This window comes from Cnephaeus nilssonii, assembly GCF_951640355.1.
Source record: "Cnephaeus nilssonii genome assembly, chromosome: 17".
NCBI lineage: Eukaryota > Metazoa > Chordata > Mammalia > Chiroptera > Vespertilionidae > Cnephaeus > Cnephaeus nilssonii.
Genome location: NC_137088.1, coordinates 9,368,817 through 9,391,484, shown reverse-complemented (window position 1 = coordinate 9,391,484; position 22,668 = coordinate 9,368,817). Strand labels below are relative to the sequence as shown.

Here is a 22,668-nt window from a genome sequence, read left to right as displayed (position 1 = left end):
CGGCCGGAAGAGCAGTGGCGCCGCAGGAAGTGCGTCACCAGCGGCCCCGCGACAACACTCCCCCTCGCGCATCTCTGGGCTGCTTCTCTAGGAAGCAGGAGGAGCATCTCAACAGGAGCCTTAAAGACAGGAATTCGGGCCTGGTTTCCCTCCAAACCCACCCGCGCCCTGATATCCCATTAAATACTACGTTGTCCCGGAACACAGTGACCTCCTCGTCCCTCAGAAAACTGTAGCTGGGGCGTTAGGGCTGGAAAGGGTGCTGGGTAGGAGTCAGCATGGACCGTCTCTGTAAGGGACTAGTAGATCCCACCTGCTATAAGCCCCTGACGAAGAACCTTGAATGATCCACTTTTTAGTTAGAATAATGGACAAGTTTGCCAATCTAGGCGCCCACACACGAAGTGTTTCCTGAAGGGACAGTAAACACTGTTCACCATCCATCCCACTTCAGCCCCCACCGCTGTTGGGTTCAGGGACCATCCAACTGCTCCTGCCTCAGGTCCAGACCTGCCACTCTTCCCTCCTGAGACATCCCCTCACAGCTGCTTCTGGCCTCAGGGTCACAGAACCATCTGGCTCCTCCCTCAGCACAGTGGCTCCTTGGACTCTATTCTAAACAGATTCTACCTTGGTTGACCCAAGTTACGGCTTCACATCTTTCCCTCCCTGACCCGTTTCTATCCCCTCACCAGCCAAGGCCTCTGCTTATTACTCTGGAAGTTTTGGGTGAATATGTAACTCTCCCAGCAGTGGTGACAGGGATTCAGCCCAGTTCCAGGGGAAGGACTGTGCTAGGCTGAGGCCTTTGCTGGCTCCAGTCTTTGCCCAGTTCAAGGCCCACCACCACCAGGGGACAAAAAGGAATGGCTGCTCACAGATTCTTCCATCCACATCTGACAGAAACTACCCCCTGATCAACTGTAAAAGTAAAAATGTTTTTCCAATCAACTAAGGCTTCATTTTCTTTTACCCATTCCGACCCTGTCCTCCAGCAGAAATATGGCAGCCTTTTAATGGTTACAAAGACATTTGAAATCCACTTCATCCCAACCTTAAACCCGAGTGGAAGTCGGGGAAGGGAGAACTGATGTTCAAAGGGTTAGGGATTTGTCCTGGGCTGCTGGTGAGTGAGGGGCAGGGCCAGGCTAGAATGCTTCTTCCCCACCACGAGGTCTGAGAGACTGATCTTGTCCCGAAACTTGGCCCGGTTTATGTCCCACCCACCTAATGCCAGATAAATCAGCTGGGCAGAACCAGAGGGTCTCAGGGTCTTGGAAGTCACCCAAGCATGGTCCGATCCCCTCCTTTTCAACCCCTTCTGCTCCATACACACACACCCTGTCTGATTCCTTTCCCTGCCTGCCACTCCCTGCCATGTTTCCACTCTTCCCCTTCCCCATTGCCTTTATTTCCCTTGCAGACCCTGGCCTCAGCCCGAAAACTCCCATCACTCCCCATCCTTGTTGCACCTTCCTCCTTCCCCTCACTGACCTCAGGCTACAGCCTCTCCTTTGTTTTCCCTCCCAAAGCTTGACTACAGCATCATCCTCCCTCTCCATCTCCACCCCCACACCCCCCAGCACACCTCTGCCCCTCAGGATCTTCCCTCTTCCTCCACCAGCTGCCCTCTCCCCTGCCATCCCAATCCCCACCCCATCCACCCCTAGCTCACCAAATGAGGAGATGGACTTAGGGAACCTGCCAGGGCCCTGGCTGCAGGCTGTTGCTGGGCAGCTCTAGGGAGGTGTCTTCATCTTGGTGATGCTCCACCTGAGTTTCTCCCACTGAACCAAGGAGAAAAGGGGAGGAGGTGGGGCCAAGACCCAAATAGGTCCTTACTCCAAAATGAACTTCAAATGGACCCATGTCAAAGCAGACTAGTCAAAGGGTTATGCCATGGGAGCTTGTATAGTCTTGAAGAGAAGTCTTTGACACTAAACTTAAATATCATTTGGATATTTATAGCTTATTAAGGTAAAAGGACTAACTATGAACTGGGGGAAATATTTGCAATACATATGGCAGATAAAAGAGTAATTTCTTTACTATAGTTTGTACAAATCAATTCTTAAACAGAACAACCCAACAGAAACTGTTAAAAAACATGAACAAGTAATTCAAATTAAAAAAAGAAAATATATATGGCTTTTAAGCATGAGACACGATAGCCAGTTTCACTCATAAATGAACATAAAGCATGAGAGCATTTTTCATTTATCAGATCAGAAGACAAAACAATAGTTTTACAGAGGATTCAGGGGAATGGGCATTTTCATACACATACAGGGAACCACAGTTGCAATTTCTATTAGAATATCAAATGCCTTTACCCTTGATCAATTTATCCTGCAAAGTGGCACACATACCAAAGGAGAATGTGCCAGGGTATTCAGCATAGTGTTGTTATAATGGGAAAAGACAGGAAAGAAACATGTCCACCAACAGGGCACTCGCTACATGAATCACAGCACATCCACACAATGGAAGGTCACACAGCAGTGAAAAAAAGAATGAGGTAGATCTTATAGGCTAATATAGAACCATCTCCAAGACATGTGAAAAAGCAAGGTATAGACAATGTGCATCATAAACTCCTGTGTGTGTGTGTGGGGGGGGGCGTGTTATACAGAATATTGCAAATGCATGAATTATCTCTGGAAGGATCATCAATTTTTTTTTTTTACTGAAGTTATCTCTGGGTACTCTGGGCTGGGAGACTTATTCTTCACTGTTTGCTTTTGCACCACAACTTTAGATAAGGAGAGGGGTCCCTGGAGATACACTGAGGAAGTAACTTGGGAGAAAGGGGCTTTGGCTTTAGAGTTGTTCTAATCCTGACTGTGACTCCTGGCTTTGTAAATGGGAACAGACAATTGTCGGCAAACTGCGTCTCGCAAGCCACATGCGGCTCTTTGGCCCCTTGAGTGTGGCTCTTCCACAAAATACCACGTGTGGGTGTGCACGTACAGTGCGATTGAAACTTCGTGGCCCATGCGCAGAGGTGGGTTTTCAACTCTCAAAAGAAATTTCAATCGTTGTACTGTTGATATTTGGCTCTGTTGACTAATGAGTTTGCCGACCACTGGGATAAGAGAACTTCCCTCCTAAGGTGAGGGTTGAATGAGATAAAAGTCATATGGCATTTAGCATGGTGCCTAGCACACAGGAACCCCTCAACTAATGGGGTGGTTACAACCTTCCTATTGGCTTGCTAGGGTTGGGTTGCCTCCCTCCAGTCTCCTCCCAACATCGTAGTTCTGTTGGCCACTGTGAACACACAGGGTGGCCTCATTAAGGCCCAAGGAAGCCAGGGACGCTCAGGTCTGGGCAAGGCCCCATTTGTCACAGGTCACATCTCACCAGGATGTGGAGGCCTGGATTTCTGGCTTGGGAATTCTGCTTCTTGCCCCTAAGGCCTACTCATTCCATCTGTCCTTACTCTGACCCCCTGCCACTGACTGGGTCAGAATCCCATGGTCTCTTTTGGACTCTGACAAAAGCTGTCTGTGTGGTCTCCAGGATTTCCTTCACTAGCCTAGCCTCCACACTCCGCTGCTCCCGACATATTCCACACCCCACAGAACATCTCACCACTCTGCACAAGCCATGACCTTTCCCTTTTATTAATTCCCCCTCTCCTGATCATAAAAGATTCAGGCTCATTGTAAAAAATGTAGACAATACAGGAAAACTTAACCACCGTTAATACCCAATGTACTTATTTCCTTCAGATCTTTTCTATGCATGTACAATTAAGAAAACTGGGTTCTGAGCCCTGGCCAAGAAGCTCAGTTGGTTAGAGGGTTGTCCCAATACACCAAGGCTACGGGTTCAATCCCGTTAGGGCACATACAAGAAATAGCCAATGAATACATAAATAAGTGGAACAACAAATTGATGTTTTGCTCTCTCTCTCTCTCCAAGTTCAATAAATAAAAATTTTAAGAAACTGGGCTCTCTTTTAATTTTGTACTTTTGCATAATTTAAATGTTCTTTAAATTATGATTTTTAGTGGTTGCATAATATTCCATCATACAATAATTTAACCACTCTTCTCTTATTGGTCACTTTGGTTGTTTTCAATGTAAAATAATAATTGACAAATATATAAATCATTGTCAAAATATTCACTTTCAGGATGGCTTTCTGAAAGTGGTACTACTGTATCAAAGCATAGCAACTTTCTTTTTAAAATGGTTGAGCTTCCCCTAAAATGATAATGGGTTAAAATGGTTCAAAATGTATGAATAACAATGATGGGAGAAGATAAGCAAATTTCTAGAAGATAGAAAATGGGTAGGTGATCAGTGAGAAAGCTGGGTGGAGGGAATACCAGCTTGGAACACTTGCTGAGGGCAATACAACTGAAGGAGGTAACTGATCTACCCCGCCAACCCCCAGAGAGACTTGGGACTTGGAAACCCCAAGTACAATGAAGGGTGGGAGGGACAGTGGGGCTACAACTAAGTCTGTACTAAGCCTTGATTCCCTTCCCTCCCACTCCTAGAGAATCACTAACAGCATCCAATTTCCAGACAAAAACATCAGAGGATTTTTTGCTAAAGAAATGTAAGAGGCCCAGACAAAAGATCTCTTCATTCTGGCATTTAGAGGTTTCAGGAAACAACTTGCTCCCTTACCAGTCATTTTAAAGGGAAGCCTCTTACTGAGCCAATCCCACTCCCACTCAGAGGTCTCAACTGGGCTTTCCATACATACACATCACATAGGTGCATCATTAAGAATCATAATGTATTTGAGGAAAGTCTCCATGAGAGTGAATAAAATAAGGAGAGAAAAAAGGATTCAGGTAGGGCATGAAGGGGGTGAGATAATTCAGGTGACAGAAGAGACTTTTAAGAAAACTCTTAATTAGAATACTCAGATTTGAGAGGCATCTCTAAAATGAGGTTAGTATGCTACTAAAGGAACAAACAAGAAAAGACTTAAACACTAAACTAATTACTGCCAAAATAAAAAACTTCACTAGAAAGGCTGAAAAATAATTAAGATACTCTACCAGAGAATGGCAAAAGACAAAGAAATAGAAATAACAGAGGAAGTAGTTAAGGTTCAATCCAGAAGGTCCAACATTTGATTGACGGGAATTCAGGATTTACAGAAAGAGCAATAATAGGAAAAACATATGGAAAGGAGGAATTGCCACATAACACAAGAAGAAAATTTCCAAGAGTAGAAGTACCTGAGTCACTAAATTGAGAAATTCCAGCAAGAACATTAGGGAACTGAGTACACCAAGGATAAAGTGGAGACTTTAAAAGCTTCCAGCCTTGGAGCGAGGGAACAGATCACAATGATGCAAATACTACTTATTGATTATCAAGGAAGTAAGACTCAGACTGGAATCAGACATCCACAACTCCTGAGGAAAATTTTCAATCTAGAATTCCAGAGCCCGTCAAACTACCCAATCAAGGTGAGGGCATAGTTTGAGATATACAAGCATTCCACAATTTTGCCTCATATTCTTTCTTGACAAGTGACTTGAGGTGCACTGCAGTAAAGTGAGGGAGTAAGGGAAGAAAGAAGAAGAGATGGAATTCAGGACAAAACAGCCCAGTGTATCAACAGAACTAAAGGCAGAAAGATCAGACAAGAGTAGGAGGCTACAGGTATCAGAAGGCAAATACACAGGAAAAAAGGGGGACTTAACAGAGATGGAGAAGTTGAAAAAACACTGATGTGCTAAAAGCAACCAATATAAGTGGGAAAGAAGGCAACTAAGAACTTCAGTAAAAACAAAATGCTGTTCCAAAATGGAAATATAACCAGAGTAAGCTACTCAATCTGCAGTGAAGAACATGTACACAGTTATAATATAATTCATACTGCTTATTTTCAACTTTTAAAACAAATCAATAAAGCATAAAAAAAAGACTATGGTTCCAGAACAGAATTCAAGAGCTTTCAGACTTGACATTGTCAGAGGCAGAGACGTAGAAAAGGGGAGGAAAAAGGGACAGGGTGCACCCCACATCTTACAAAGTGGGAACTGAGATAATGTTTACAGCTACTACAATAAAAACGAAGTATGCAATATAATAAATAACTCATTTTTTCCTTATTATAAAATTCTTGCTCCTTATAGGAAATATGGAAATTACTTTAAAAAAAGCTTTTAATCACCCATAATTCAATTCTTCACAGTACCTGGGTTTGAACCTAAACTCTGCAATTTACTATCTGTATGGCTGTGAACAAGTCACTTAACCACTTAAAAACTTTTCTTCTATTTCTTTCAGGTAATTTATCTATATGCTTTTTACTAGTATATGTATCATTATATAAGAATTGTACTATGTACACAATTTTGAATACAGATTTTTTTTTTATTTCAAAGCATAAAGTAAAACTCTGGATACATATCATGTCATGCTCTTCTATATTTCTAAATATATTTCTAAACATGCCCTTCACCATAGGACAATGAGAGGTTTCCCAGAGATGGGACTTGAACCAAACCTTAAAAGAAACCTAAGTCTGCTAAGTAGGCAGGGCTGGGGCATGGTGGTGAGGTACTACAGGCACCGAGGACGGGGAGCAAAGGCACACAGCACAGCAAGCACAAGCCTCCAGGCTGCAGTAAAAGGTGCACAGGAGGTAGAGAGGAGGTCAGAAAGAGACTATGAAGAGCTTAGTAAATCATGTTAAGGGATCCAGACAGTTTCACACAAAAGATGTGAGAAGAGGGTTTGATAGAACTTGTTTGCTCTGGCACCCAAGGTCTAGGACCACGTTTGCTACAAAGAGAGTGCATGATAAATAATTTTGTATGATACACAGGAATGCCTCCTGGAGTTCTAGTCTGGGTGCTGGACCATGCCTCGATTTGCTAAGGGAGGGAAGCCAGAAGCAAAATTCGTCTGCCCCTAGAGGATCCATGGATTGGCCTTGGGGAGCCTAAATGTCCCTGGAATGAGCACAAAACTGAATGTGCCATCTGCATGTCTCCAAAAGAGGATCCACAACCTCCATCAGAGTCCCAAAGGGGCTGTGACCCCAGAAGGGTTACGCACACTGGATGGAGCAAGTGGAGAAGTGATGGACGTGGGAGGACACCTGCCTAGGCAAGGAAGAGATGGGCTCCAGAGCACAGAGGAAGAATTAGCTTTGCCCAAGCACACTTCTTCCTGAGCCTGGAGAAATCCACAGCCAGCTGTGTTTGCGTAAGCATGTGTTGATGAAGTCTCTCCCCTACACTCCCAAAGTACATCCAATCGCATTATCACTTTCGCATCACCTCGCTCCACTTAATACCCACCTGTTGGTCTTATTTAAGAATGAGGACAGGTTTCCCTGCTCCACCCTTAATGCCCATCACTAAGCCTGGCTCTTTGACAACTATAAGTCTGACAGCTCTTAACACAAAGAAAATGAGGCTTCAAAGCTCTTGTCCACGTCTAGCAAGACCAGCCAAAGGAAAAGGGAGAAAACCCCCAACGGAAGCCAGCTCAGCCAACGAGGATAGTCACTCCTCCCCCATCAAACTGTACAGAAAAAAAGTGGGAGGTGATTTATTTTAGGGTTGGAATTGAACTGGGAGGAAGAGTTATTAGTTGGGGAAGGATTTGATCTGTCTAGTATTCAATCCACTAGGTTCACATGATTTGTGCAGGACTGGGGGTCCTGAACCTGGGTGCAGGTCTGTGAAATCTCAGATCTGGAGATGAAATACAAGCAGAAATATAAAAAGTCATCTTGATAAATGAGAAACAGAAACACATGTAAAACCTAGTTTGCTCATATAAATATTTGATACATTCACTTAAATTACAAACTAAGTTAAGTTAGGTCACAGAATCTTAACAAGGGTTAATAGGAGGACCCCAGGGCAGCTAATGGTTTTGCTGAAACCACTTAGAACACTGCATCTCCAGATCTTCTACCCCCACCTCCCACCGCATTGGATTACACACACCTTGGCCTGCAGGCTTCACTTGACTGCAGTGGCTCATTACCTTGGTTGCACAAAGGATCCCCTCCAGAGATTTCAAAATCTCTGGAAAACAGAAAAATTTTTAAAGAGCTCTAAGTGATTCTGACATGTAGCCAAGGCAGAAAACTACTGCTTTACTGCAAGGTTTGGTCACCAATTCCCAAACCACTTGGGTGGTTATATCCCAACCACTTGGATGGCTTTTCTGAAATACGTATGAATGGAAATCTTAAGACAGAAATTATAATCATCCATAACTGAGTATTCAATTATGAGGATGAATATACAATTTGAAGCTAAAACAGTTTACCTGTCTTAATGCTTATAAATTCTAGGTGTTATCTTCCAGGAAAGTACACCATTGGCCTCTTATGCTATCTTCAAGGTCAGAGATTTATCCAAAAACTTCACACTTGCTCTCCTCCTTTTGAGCTTCCTGATCATGCTAGGATGGTCAGCAGAGACATGTGGTGTTATCGCTGGGTCTCTCCACCCCGACAGGGGAACACAAAAGTCACGTTCAGGGTCAGAGAGCATTTTTTATTCTTACTTTTGAATCCTATTGATTGCTTGTGTTTGTGTCCATATGACTTAGAGTGGCACTGGGAAAGGAAGTTGCATGTGCTTTGATGAGACTATGGTTGAAGGAAGAAAAAGAGGAGATGAATAAGCTTTCTTGCATATGCCTTCTGTATATGAAATAAGCTTTCTTGCACATGCCTTCTGTATAGTGCCCTATAAACAACAAAGCCTCATGTTAACATTCAGTCTTGCAGAAATGAGACAATAAATGTATGCACCAAACTGCTTACTACTGGGTGCAGCATTTATGATAAATGCTCTTGCATGCTGAGAGGGGTGGTGGTGGACAGACCCAGAAATCAGGAGACTTAAATTCCAGTCTTAGATTTGCTGCTTGCTGGTCACACTGCCCAAGGCACACGCTGGAATCTGTCACCTTCCCTACCTAAAAATCAGACTACACACCCCTTTCTCAGGTTCTCCACAGATCTGGGTGGGGATTACCGGTGGTTGGACAAACAGTATGGCAGAGCAAAGAGAATCTGGATTTAGGTCTTAGATTTGAACATTCGTCACTTGTTACGTGGCCTTGCTTTAAATGACCACTCACAAGTAAATGGGGCAAACCCCTCTTTCAGTGTTGTAAGGATTAAGGTAATGATCTATGTAAAAACATGAGAGAAGTGCTGGGTTCATGTTATACATGAAGGTACACAAAGAATAAAATTCTATATAAATACAAGGCAATATTACACAACTCTAGTTATTGCATAGATTTATAAATAATTTTCCAGGAGTAAAGGCTCAGTGGTAATAAAGGTATTATCTTACCTTAGCCAGTTTCTTCATCCTTCTAAAGTTTCCATATTCCAATACCTTTGAACTTCTCCCAAAAAAATTAAGACCTTAGGAATCCCACTCTGCCCCTCCCTCTCCTTTCCTTTCCCTCTTTGGCCCTCTCAGAATTAGAAGGGCTCCATTTTTCTTCTAAAGACCACAGAGAAAGTGAGAATGACACTGACCGAGCCGGTTGGCTGGGCCTGAGCAGTGAGCGGAGGAAAGGTGGGCAGGCTCTAGGCCAGCTTGTTCTTTGACTCCCCTACCTGGGATGGGGCTGTCAAGAGCAGCTCACTGAAATGGAATGCAGTGGGAGCTGGGGCTTCTTTGGAGAGCTGTTCATCTTAGCAAATGAGTACAGCCCAGCAGCATCTGTGGCCCCAGTGTGGAATCTCCATCAAACCTCAAGTGCTTGGCCATGCAGACTGGGGAAGGGTCAGAAGAGACTCACCAGAGCTTCCTCATCCAAGGTTCATGAGGTATAGAATGAGGAACACAGCCGTTGTCCTACTTCTGTCCATTTGAGGAGTAGTGGACAGTTAATAGGTTTAAAAAATATATTTTTAATTACCTCGGGAATGGAAAGCTTATAAATATTCATAGGTGGGTTGTTGGTGAACTGCTACCCAAAGTGGTTTCCTTAACTAGTTGCTGCTTAACCCAAAATGCTATGATACAGGGTTTAAAGCGCCAGAATTCCACCAGGCAGACCTATACCAGTAACGTGCCTGTTGCTCAAGAAATTACCAGTTTAAAAAAAACCACAAAATTTAGTTTAAAAATACCTTTCCCCAAGTGGGATCTTCATCATTTAGCTTTGTATGACCCATTTCTAAGAAAGCCACATGGTATTTCAGGCACCACCACCACTTAGGGGACAGTTAAAAACAAAGTCCTTGCCGTTAGGGGCTTAGCTTTCATTTTCTTTAAGTTAGCCTCTGAAATGCTTGTGTTTTGTGCTGCACTCCTGAAAACTATTATCTTTAAGATCGTAGCAGGCCTCGTTTTTACAAAGGAGGAAGAACAAAGCAGTGGTGTCTAATCAGGGGGGTAGCAGGTATGACCAATGCCTGGAGATCATCTTCTTCCTTTATGTTACTCAATGAGGTGGGTTCTGTGGTGTCGCATAAGGTGGGAGTTGGAAATGAAGGCTGCACCACACTTCTCACACTCGTAGGGCTTCTCCCCCGTGTGGGTTCTCTGGTGCACAGTGAGGCTCGACCGCTGCCTGAAGGCCTTGCCGCACTCATTGCATGTGTAAGGTTTTTCCCCATTATGGATTCTCTGATGAATAAGCAGGTATGAGCTGCAGGTGAAGGCCTTCCCGCACTCATTACACACGTAAGGAAGATCTCCACTGTGAATCCTCTGGTGCACAATAAGGCAAGAGAGCTGACTGAAGGCTTTTCCACACTCGCTGCAGTCATAAGGTTTCTCTGCAGTGTGGATTCTCTGGTGCACGATCAGGTGTGAAAAACAACTGAAGGCCTTTCCACACTCTTTACACTCATATGGCTTCTCACCAGTATGGCTTCGCTGATGCACAATAAGATTGGCACTCTGGGTGAAGGCTTTGCCACAGTCATTACAGGCAAAGGGCTTCTCCCCAGTGTGGATCCTCTGGTGGACAATGAGGTTGGAGCTCCGAGTAAATGTTTTCCCACACTCATTACATTCATAGCATTTTTCTGTAATGTGGACTTTCTGGTGCCGAGCAAGTTGTGAGCTGTAACTGAACGCTTTCTCACATTCACTGCACTTGAAGGTTTTTTCTAAGGAGTGGATTTTTTGATGGACAGTCAGGTTTGAACTCTGAGTGAAGGCTTTCCCACATTTGGAACAAACATAGGGTTTCTGTCCAGTGTGGATTCGCTGATGCACAACAAGGTTTGCACTCTGAATGAAGGCCTTCCCACACTCGTGACACTCAAAGGGTTTCTCCCCAGTGTGGATCCGCTGATGCACCACGAGGTTAGCACTCTGACTAAAGCCTTTCCCGCACACACTACAAGTAAAAGGTTTCTGCCCAGGCTGGCTTTTCTGGTTTTTAACAGGACCAGAACTACGGTTGTATCTTTCCCCAGATTTCTGACATTTCTCGTCTTCTTCTTTGAAGCTTCCAGGTACATGACAGTCCTTCACTGTCACTTGCCTGAAGTCTTTCTTTTCCTTCTTTATTCTCTGCCCCTTTAACATGTTCCCTTTTTCGAAGGCTTCTTTGAATTCAGGTCCTTGAGAGTCAACTTTCTGGATGCTTCCTGTTATCATGAAGGGTTTTTCTGCTTCATCACATATTTCAGTTTTTGGAACCAATAATTGTGGGTTCTTGGTCTCAGCACCTGAAACAACAAACAACAAATACAAGTGTCAGCTTTTTCTAACCTAGAAAAAGAATAAGATCATAAAGTCATAAAGGTGAGGAGGTCTGTGACTTCAGTGTCTGTAGAAGGGCTTCATTCAAAGAAAGAATCACCTCTGGCCCTGGCTGGTAGCTTAGTTAGTTAGAACGTCGTCTCAATATGCCAAGGTTGCGGATTTGATCCCTGGTAAGAAGCAACCAATGAATGCAAAAATAAATGGAACAAATCAGTTTCTCTGTCTTTCTTACTTTCTCTCTCTCTCCCTATAATAATAATAAAAATTAAAAAAAGAATCCCCTCACATGCCACCTCTCTTCTGTAGGTTCTTCTGCCTGGCCTATGATCTCCCCACACCTAGAGCAGAATCCACTGATTCATGGTCTTCCCAGCATTTCCATTTCCCTCCACTAGACATTTAACACACGGCCTTATGCCAGGGAAGCCATCTCCAGACAGGTCTCCTCTGGCTGTCTGATAACTGATCTCACAATTAGGACCAGTTCTGCAGGACACCAGTCTGTCCCCAGGCTTGCCTTCTTACCTCGGCCACTTAGTGTGAACCAGCTTACAACCCAGCAGTTAATTAGGGAGATGCCCTACCTGTGAATGAAGAACTGGGCAACTTAGGCTTTTGTATATGAGGATGCTGCATATCAAAGAGAGGATAAGATGGACAGAAAGGGCCACACTGGATGCCAAGGATGCCAAGAGGACTACAGTGGCCAAATGCCTCCAAAACACTAAGAGGCTGTGCAGCAGAGCACTTAAGAACATGAATTCTGGAGCCAGACTGCATGGTTTCAAATACTTGCTCTGCCACTCAACCAGCTGCATGACTTTGGGCTAGTAACTTACCTTCTCTGTGCCTCAGTTTCCTTACCTCTAAAATAGAGACAATAACAAGATCTACCTCATAAGACCAAGAAAGGACAAATTTAGTTTCTATGTCAATTGCTGAGAACAGCCATAGAGCGTAGATTTGCGGAGTGTCTGCAGTGACTTTCGGCCTGACGAATGGTACTATGGGTCACAAGCTGGGACCAGGAGGAAAGATGAAACTTAGGGGATGGCAGTTGCTATGGTAATAGATGGCAACACTAGAAGGGACTAAAGACGACTGTGAACAGAGTAAACACCTTACCCCCCGGTGTCAAGGAAACAGCCTCGCCTCATGTCAGGGAAAGATGACCTTTTCGGGTTACGTGTAAGACGTGGGGTAACCTGCTCCACAGTGCCCCAAAATACCGTAAGAACATCAAAGCTTCCTGAAGCTTTAAAACTCTGACTAGTCTCTGCTTGCTCTACATCAAGCATATCAAACTCACGGCCCGCCATATAATGGTATGTAAGAAAAGTTTTAATAAAAATTTCGTAACTTAATTTTTACAATATCCTGTTGTACATAATTATTAATAAAGAACTACAACATTTGCTAATGACTGATTACTATAATCGTGTTGCATTCATTTCCCTTATGCGCCTTATGCGCAGGCGCACTATTTCTCTCCACTTATACTAGCAGCAAATATTTTAGCAGCCGATTGCCACATCATTAGTCTTGGACTGACTTGTTTGGTGTGCACAACAGGAAATTCTTCACTTTCAGAGAACAAGAAAAATAGGTTTATTTGCATTACGCTTACTAATTTGTGCAGTTATTCAGTGTCTGGTAAGTTAATGTTCAAGAAAAAAACATTAATTTTTATTAAACTGTTCTATTATTATTTTATGTTAACGATTACTCAATTATTTCAGCCCTTTGTATTCAGCATGTCTCTATCGAAATAAACTTACGTTTCTATGAAAATGGAAGCTTTTGTTTTTTTGCGGCCCACATAAACTTAAACCTTGTTTATTTGGCCCGTGTTAGCCTTTGAGTTTGACATGCTTGCTGTACATTGCGGCAGAACCCTAATGGTGTCAACAAGGGGCCCTGCAGTCAGTGACATCTTAGCTCTGTCTCCTCTCCAGCCTCACTGCCCTTGACCCTGCAATGTGCACCCATGCAGCCAAGGCCCCCCTTTACCAGAGCTGGCAGACTGAACCCTTATTAAGTGTTTGCGAATTAAACCAAGCTCAGGAAAATACTCAAATAATAAGCCAAGTGGGATGAGGGTCAGCAGGGGTGAGGGATGAGAGGCAGGCCTCCCCATTGGTGGTGTCAACTTAGAAGTGAGCAGTGAAGCTGTGAACTGCATCACACAGCAACTGCCAGGGGAACCCAGCACCCACAAAACATCCTACCTGCTCAGGCCAGGGCGACTCTCCAACCAGAGATGAGGGGGTGGACAGGGATGTCAAGGTGGAACAGGGATGTCAAGGTGGAACAAAGCAATATGGGGGCAGGAAAACAGCCCAGCTTGTTGCCTGGTTAAGACCATGGTAATATGAAATTCCATCACAAGTATTCAGATAATAGGAAGGGCAGTGTCGCAGAAAAGAAAAGCCTGAATAAGATAAAGAAGAGCCCCGAATGTGTCAATAAGTCTGGAATGTTAACCTTTTTCTGATTATATCTACTCCTACTGTTCTGATACTTTTTTTTCTTTTTAAATCTACTCCAATATTCTGCCTGAGGTTTAACTACTCTTATATCTTCTTAGTTTTTCCCTCTACCTCTTTCCCTTACTGCCTCTCTTATCACTCTCTTCTCCTAGTGTTTATTTTTTAATTTTTATGTGAAATATTCTGATTTTTCCCTTGTATAGCTTGTCTTTTCTGCTTTTCTCTTGCTCATTACATTCTTCTCATTTATGTTCTCTACTATTATTTTTTTTTCCTACTATTCTTTATCTCCTACATCTCACTTTACTTTTCTCCCTTCTACTGCTCTGTCCCAATTTTTTCCATCTTCTTCTTCTTACTTTTAGGTTCTCACCACTAACACTAGGGGGCCCCAATCCCAGCAGCTCTGCAACAGATCAAAGCCCAGGAACACTTTAGCTCATAGCCTCACTCCCTCCCCTGACCTCACTCCTACCCTCCTTACTGTGAGATTTAGATGAGAAAGACATGAAAGATGAAGACCAGTAGGAACTACTGAATAGATCAGATCTAATAACAGAAACAATTCCTTATATTTGCATAACGCTTTATGTTAAAACTAGTGGCCCGATGCACGAAGATTCGTGCAAGAATGGGCCTTCCTTCCCCTGGCTGCTGGCACCGCCTTCGCTTTGGACCAGAGCTGCCTTTCCGCCTTCCCACACTGCCCAAAGGCCCAGAGCAGCTATGTCATTGATGACGCAGGCATCCCGCCCCACCCCCGGCTGCTCAGTGCCTGTGTATGCAAATTAACCCACCATCTTTGTTGGGTTAATTTGCATATTCACTCCTGATTGGTTGGTGGGCATCACGAAGGTATGGTCAATTTGCATCTTTCTCTTTTATTAGTGTAGATTATTACAGAACTGGGTACAACTGTAGCCCAAAAGGTCTTGATATGAGTGGTTATTTAACAGATTCAACACAGAGATGAAGTAAGAGCTAGGGTCTTGGCAACTGCCCAGGGAAATCAAGGCCAATCTTATCTGCTCAAGCTCAAATCAAAATTAAAAGAAAAATACTTCTCTTTCATCTAAAAAAAAAAAGAGAGAGAGAGAGATCTGAAATGCTATGAGTCTGCCATCTTAGCTGCTGATGTGAAGGGTAATTTGATTTACTAAATTTGTAAGTCCAACTCATGAGATTTACAAAAGCTGTATGTGTATGATTTGTAAGTTTGTCTACTTAGGTATTTGAAATGTTTTAAAGAACTAAAGATATTAAACTTACATTTCATGTATTTTTATTTAAGAAAATAAAAATAAAGAAAATTGTTATGTAGGTGGAATTAAATGTTTTAAAAAGTTTTAAAAATTCAATTTGCAAAACTTGGAGCTTACATAACCATGAATCACAGACAAACCGCAAGTGTTCTCATGTTTATAAAAATATTTCAAGATGTGTGAATGAACTAAAAATAAGTTATGCTTAAAGGCTTAAAAATTGTTTTTTATTGTAAAACTTTAATAAATTCAACATTAATTAATATATAGAAAACTATAGATAAACTCTCTCAAACTTTGAAAACCCAGTAACGTGTCAAAATTTCCAAAGCACTTTCATGTATATGATTTTACCATCAAAATGAAGCTTCTCCTTCACTTGAGTGGGCGCCACAAAAGGGCAGTCTGTGTCTTATTCACCGCTGTAGCCCCAGCACCGACTGTCCTGGCTAGCACACAGGAAACTGGCCCTCAACCAACCCTGTATGTATTGAATGAATGCACCCCATTTACAGAACAGGAAATGGGGATCCAGGAGCAAACAGATTTGCTCAAGGCCATAAAATTATCAGAGACAGGGCACCAACTACACTCAGATCTCTTTTACTTCTCAGAGCTCAGTGTTCCTGCTATGACCTGCTGCTGTGGAAGTGGCTGGCAGCACAGAAAAGTAAGTCTTAGCTGGGAACAGTCTTGAGGTAACAGAAGGAAAATAAAGGCCACTCCTGGCGGACGGGTGCAGTTGTGAGAATTAAGACTATGAATGACTAATAAAGCAAGGACACAGAGAAAAAATGTTACACAGGGGAATACATCAGAGAGAATGGAACAGAAAGCAGAAAGTGAGGAACAGAAGCTGTGGAGAGTTTGGGGAATAAGTAAAAAACAGGCAAGAAGATGAAAGGTGGAGATCCCAACCTTCCTCACAACACTGGTGTAAGAAAGTGACTTGGACCACCAATGCCTGAGGAACTGGCTAGTGAGGAGAATGGGTTCAAAATATTCAGACTCAGCCCTGTACCAGACAGACTCATAAAGCGAGTGCCCAAAGGGGCCGTGGCAGATATCCAGGGATTGCTTCCATAACACAGGACTCATTGCTACCACATTCTTCAGCCAGTTACACATCACTCCATTGTCAAGCCTCTGCCACTGCTAGTTAGATATATAACACTAGAGGCCCGATGCACGAAATTCGTGCAAGGGGCTCAGCCCTCACGGCCCCAGCTGCCTCATGGCCCCACTCACTGGTCATTCCGGAAGGTTGTTCTGCCATCTGGTCTAATTAGCATATTAGCTCTTTATTATATAGGATACCTGCCTTTCCTAAGTCCCAGCTTAGAGAACCAGATGATAAACCACCATATCCTTCATGAGGACCTAGTTTTCAGCTGACACCACTGCTCAAAATCCTCCAGAATTTGCAAAAAGTTCTAGGAAAACAGAATATCTCCAGGGCATTTTCTCAAAATCACCAACCTATGCTAAACACAAAGTATATGAAGAGGATATGTACCCACGTGTGTGAATAGATATGAAACCTGCTCAACAATAAATGTGATTAAAAGGTGAATCTGAAGTTCACCTGTGTTTGTCTGGTGTCTTGAGACTCTATGCAAAATAAGCCATTTCCTGTGACAAATGCATAGGCATCTTTCAGCATTCTGAATCAGGGGCTAAACTTACCTAGAGAGGTCATGTTCCCACGAGTCTCCAGTATCTCGCTCTTGGCAAGATTCCCTGGTAACGAGTAGCTGCCGAGGGTTGAAGCAGCAGGCACCTCCTGCGTTGCTTTCAGGACTACCGCCATGTCCCAGAACATGTTCTGAGCCTAGAGACAGGCAGGCATAGTGGGTTTATGAGAGGATGGTCACTGGGATCAGGGGGTGGGGGTCGTCAGGTATGATGACTGCTTTTGAGGATGAGAATATTACGTACCTATTCCTGGAAATGATAAAACAAACAACCTCCCCCCGCCCCCCACCAATCCCAAACTTTTTTTAAAAAATCGATTTTAGAGAGGGAGAGAGAAGGGGAGAGGGGGAGAGAGAGAGAAAAACATCTATCATTTGTCTCCTGTATGTACTCTGACTGGGTACTATATACCAACCTCTTTGGTATATAGTACAACATTCCAACTGAGGGACATGGCCAGGGCTCTGAACATTTTTTTTTAAAAAAGGAACAGGAAGTCAAGGAAGCCAGTCTTTCCTAATCCCCATGACGAGTTAGGCAGAAAAGCAAGTCTGCACCTTCTTCCCTATCACTCTGATTTCTTTCTTTCTTTTTTTAAAAATATATTTTATTGATTTTTTACAGAGAGGAAGGGAGAGGGATAGAGAGTTAGAAACATTGATGAGAGAGAAACATCAATCAGCTGCCTCCTGCACACCTCCTATTGGGGATGTGCCTGCAACCAAGGTACATGCCCTTGACCAGAATCAAACCTGGGACCTTTCAGTCTGCTGGCCGATGCTCTATCCACTGAGCTAAACTGGTTAGGGCCCTATCACTCTGATTTCACCTCAATACTCACTCTAGCATCCAAACTGAACTTGCCAGTGAGTGCATGACAAGACAAGAGAGCACATGGGGAGATTTTGCAGAGTAGAATTTTCTGAGGTCTAAAGATCAAAGATCATATTATTACAGAGGCTTTGGAGAACCTCATCTAGCTAATGATGGTAAGGGGTGTGTTTGAAAACATAAGGACCACAGTGTAGTACAAAACCTCACTACTCAAAGTGTCCTTTGCAGTTCAAATGAATCACCATCACCTGAGAGCTTGTGAGAAATGCAGAATCTCAGAGGTCACACCCCAGACCTTCTGAATCAGAATCTGCATTTCAACAAGACTCCGCCACAGTGATTCCTATGCATATTAAAGTTTGAGAAACAAAGGTCAGAATGATCAAATCCTGACTGGAATCAGCTAAAAAGTGTTTTGTGTTTTTTTTAATATATTTTATTGATTTTTTACAGAGAAGAAGGGAGAAGGATAGAGAGTTAGAAACATCGATCAGCTGCCTCCTGCACAACCCCACTGGGGATGTGCCCGCAACCAAGGTACATGCCCTTGACCGGAATCGAACCTGGGTCCTTTCAGTCCGGAGGCCAACGCTCTATCCACTGAGCCAAACCGGTTTCGGCTCAGCTAAAAAGTTTTTAAAACTGGACAAGTTTGGATCCCGCCCCCAGATGCTGATTTAACTGGAATGCAGTATTGCATGGGCATCAGAGTTTTATAAAAAGCTCCCCAGGTAATGCTGTGTAGCAAAATTTGAGAACCACCAGTTTATAAATTACTAGATGCCAGCCCTGGCCGGTTGGCTCAGTGGATAGAATGCCAGCCTGTTTCCGGTCAAGGGCACATGCCCAGGTTGCGTGCTCAATCCCCAGTAGGGGTGGAGGCTGCCAATCGATTTTCTATCATCATTGATGTTTCTATTTCTCTCTCCCTCTCCCTTCCTCTCTGAAATCAATAAAAAAATATATATATTTTTTTAAAGTACCAGATGCCACATCAATCAGAAGAGAATGCTCCTTTATATTCCAAAGGACTAAAGGCCAGAGCTCCAGCTGAGAAACAAGGCTCCAGGTGTGGCAGCAGAGGGACAGCGGCCCTCTCTGAAACCCCTGGAGATCTTTCGGTTTCTCCTCCCTCATTCCTCCCAGACCATTATTTACCTTTTCCTCCTGCTCTGCCCCATCAAGGCCTTCCCGAGGATCCTCTCCAGGAGCTCCGGCTTTGATGTCCTCAGAATGCACTTGTTGGCTGGATGCCTGACCTAGGAAGCTTTCCTCTTCTTCCTCCTCCTTTTTCACTGTCACTGGGCCCCACGGGGCCAGGGCCATGGCCTCTCGCAAATCTGCAGTCATCTTCTCTGCTCAGCAGAACTCCTGCAGCTGAGGGCTGCCCAGCAGAGGTCAAGCCCCATCTAACCTTTAATTTCAACAGTATCTTCTTGAGTTTCCTCCCAGGGCCAGGATGAGTACTGTCTACTGAGAAAGCAGAAAACATTGTTAGCATCAAGCAGACGTTTGCCTGGCTGATTTAACTGGAAAGCAGACATCTGCTTGGCTGATTTAACTGGGGTCCCCGAGGCGAGGACGGGCCGGCCCACCACAGGGATGGCCCCTGCTACCAAGCCCACTGGCCAATTTCACCAGTGCCTAGACAGTGGCCACTGCAGCACAGGGTCTGCTCTACTCCTCATGCAAAGGATGGAAGGGGTTGGACTGTAAACTTGTAATTTGTCCCCATAATAATTACACTGCAAACAGCTTTATGTAATGTCTATTGATCTTTTCCTGATTATAAAATTGGTACATTTTTATTGTAAAGACTTGAAAAATACAAAAAATGATTAAGAAAAATCACCGCTGGTCCACTTCCAAAGAGATAACCACTGTGTACGATAGAATATATTTCTTTTAAGAGAAAACTTCCACCACAATTGTGCAACCACAGTTATGGCAAGTTAAACTTTTTGTTTTTAACTACGGGGATTCATATTTTCACAATTATCACCATGGGGTTTTTCTGTGTATTTTTTTTTAAGAAGGGACATTACAACACAAAGATTTTAGTGCCAAAGGTAAATAATAGAATGATAATAGAATAATAATGGAATAATAACCTCAAGAAAAACGTGGGAGCCTAGACACCAACATGTTAGGAGTGGTTATCGCTGGGTGATGTGATTACAGGTAGTTTTGAGGTTCTTTTTGATTGTTATATTTTCCATTTCTTCCAAATGTCCTGTGAGACTAAGGCTTAGTCTTAAGATAAAGAAGATTTTTTTCATGTTGCCATTCTTCACACTTATCATTTTTAGTAACTACACAATAACCTATGGTGTTATCATTCCCATTGAAAAAGCATCAATACAGAAATACACAGAATTAAATATATGTCCTACACACACACACAAATTAGTGATCAGTCTACTTAATCTTTCCTCTGCATTGCCATACATGTATATACACCTTCACACTTACTGTTTATTTTTCCACAATAGATCATATATATACTGTTCAGCAATCTGCAGTTTTTTTAACTCAATTTCTATATTTCACAATAGTCTAGTAGTCTTAGATAGATGTTTCAATGTAAGTACATTCAGAGATATCTCATTCTGGCATAGTACTTTCTATTATAGCTATAATTTACTTAACCATCCCTAATTTATGAACCATTGCTTCAGTAAAAGTTTTTGTTGTTTCCACTTATTTTCTTAAAAATAATTAATGCTAAGATTTTTCTGTGCAAATAGAATAGAGGGATTACTGGTTGAAGGAATTTATGATTGACATGTACTGCCAAATTGCTTCCTAAAAGGGCCACACCAAATCACACCACCAACTTAACAGTACCCTTTTCTCACAACCAAGCCAACAGGTTTTTTTTGTGGTGTTCCTGATTGTTTGTTTTTTTAAGTGATACAATTACCTTAACATTTTCGTTGACTATGAAGAGAATGAGCGATTTCTACTCTCCTTTAGATGCTTTATTAGAATAAAAATGCTTTTACTAACCCCTTTTGTTGCTATTGAAGTGATCGTGTGCTTTTTCCCACGTGTTAACTTACTAGCAACTTATTGTATACATTGAATTTCTTGAGAAATGCAGTACTTTCTCTCCTGCAACAAATTTTAATTCTGGAACATTCTTCTTTCCTTGATTAGCCGAATTCTAGGTAGGAAGACCCTTAACACTCGTTTCACCTGTGAATATGCAAGATCGGCTACTGTGAGTACTGTCATCAGGCTGCTGAGCAAACTCAAATCGGCCTCCAGCCCTACACTGCGCGGAGTCCCCTACCAAGGGCTTTCCTTTCAATGTCCTTTATTTCCCAACGTGGCAACCCATCTCCTCCATCTCCAAGCCCCACGCAGCCCTGCTCCCGGGTAAGCCCGGCTCCTGCGGAGGTTCGTGTCCAACCTCCCCCAGGCCAGGCCCTCCGTAGGCGGCAGCCGGGTTCCCGAAGTGGTGGGGCGCGGAGGCACCCTCGGATCGAGCTGGGGTCCCCCGAGGCGAGGACGCGCCGGCCCACCACAGGGATGGTCCCTCCCGCGCCCCCGTCGTTCGCGCCACCCCCAACCCAGCTCACCGTGCGCTGCGGAGAGGCCTGGCCACAGAACTCAGGGGCTTGGGGGCAGAAGGCCCGCGGGCCGGGACCCCCGCGGCTAGCGGCTAGCGGCGCCAGAACAATGACCGGACAGGAAGTGCTCCGGTGGACTTCCGGCTCCCCAGGTCGGCATGCCGGCCTCTCTAGGAATCTGGGAGGTGCTTTCCTCTCGATGGGTATCCTATATAGCTGTGGATCTGGGATGGGAGCAGAAGCGCTTAAAAGAGGGGAGGCGGGGTGCAGGTAGACTGTGGCCCTGGCTTCAGAGAGAGTGGGCATCCCCAGGCTGGGCAGGGGCAATTAAACGAGGCGAGCACCCAAGAGCCCGAAGCTACAAAGATTTAATCTGTAGCAAGCCCTGATAATTTTGCTCCAAATGTTTTATTCCGAAACCATCACACGGGTACAGAAAAGTTGAAAGGTACAATACCTGTAGCCTCCATCTGGACTTATCAACCTTGGCTACGTTTGCTTTGTACCACAGTACATACTGAAAAACATTTTTTTGAAAGTGGTAAACATCAAAACACTTCATTCCAAATACTTCAATATTCATCCTTTCATAATATTCTCCAAACACCATCATTACAGGTAAGAAAACTAATCATTTCCTAATATCGACTAATATAGTTACATTCAAATTTTCCCAACTGCCCTAAAATACATATTTCATAATTTTGTTTTTCCAAATCAGTTCCTCACACTGCATCACACTCCTTAGTCTTTTTACTTTTTATTTTGAATTTAAAGATTCATAGGAAGTTGCAAAGATACTACTACTACCCTTCACCTAGTTTCCCCAAATAGGTATATCTTACATAATTATATAAAAATCAGAAAATCAACACTGGTACAATGTGTGTGTCTACTTCTGTCATTTTATCACAATATGTATAGATTTGTATAACCAACACAATCAAGATACACACAACTGTTCCAACACTACTAAGATTTCCCATCCTCTCCCTGCTCCCTCCCACCATTCCCAACTTCTGGCAACCACTAATGTGTTTTTCACTTACGTAGTTTTGTCGTTTTAGAAAATTATATAAATGGAATTATCCTTTTTCACCTTTTGAGATTGGATTTT

At 43.3% G+C, this 22,668-nt stretch overlaps 1 protein-coding gene across 12 annotated transcripts; it reads right to left on the bottom strand.

Moving 5' to 3' along the window:
* Positions 1–2,034: 2,034 nt before the first annotated feature.
* On the bottom strand, positions 2,035–22,551 carry ZNF35 (zinc finger protein 35). Of its 12 annotated transcripts, none has more exons than XR_013814855.1 (6): positions 21,561–22,551; positions 19,135–19,449; positions 17,134–17,278; positions 8,272–11,659; positions 7,944–8,024; positions 2,035–7,685 (listed from the first exon to the last, which is right to left on the bottom strand). XR_013814855.1 is itself a non-coding variant. In XM_079795155.1 (5 exons), the coding sequence occupies exons 3-5, from the start codon at positions 19,324–19,326 to the stop codon at positions 10,416–10,418; spliced, it is 1,581 nt and encodes a 526-aa protein (XP_079651281.1). In that variant the 5' UTR covers positions 19,327–19,449; positions 21,561–21,775; positions 22,009–22,551; the 3' UTR covers positions 2,035–10,415. The 12 variants fall into 12 exon arrangements, 4 of the variants coding, with proteins under 4 accessions (XP_079651281.1, XP_079651279.1, XP_079651280.1 ...); XR_013814860.1 differs by having other exon boundaries at positions 2,035–8,406; positions 8,512–8,596; positions 9,772–11,659; XR_013814853.1 differs by having other exon boundaries at positions 7,944–11,659.
* Positions 22,552–22,668: the final 117 nt, after the last annotated feature.

What these genes read in the sequence shown, in the direction of transcription:
- ZNF35 (XM_079795153.1), bottom strand. Translation starts at nt 19,326, where the DNA reads ATGACTGCAGATTTGCGAGAGGCCATGGCCCTGGCCCCGTGGGGCCCA. An exon ending in GGGCAGAGCAGGAGGAAAAG is followed by an intron (nt 17,279 to 19,134) that starts GTAAATAATGGT and finishes GCCTGTCTCTAG; the next exon opens with GCTCAGAACATGTTCTGGGA. An exon ending in TGGGAACATGACCTCTCTAG is followed by an intron (nt 11,660 to 17,133) that starts GTAAGTTTAGCC and finishes TTGTTGTTTCAG; the next exon opens with GTGCTGAGACCAAGAACCCA.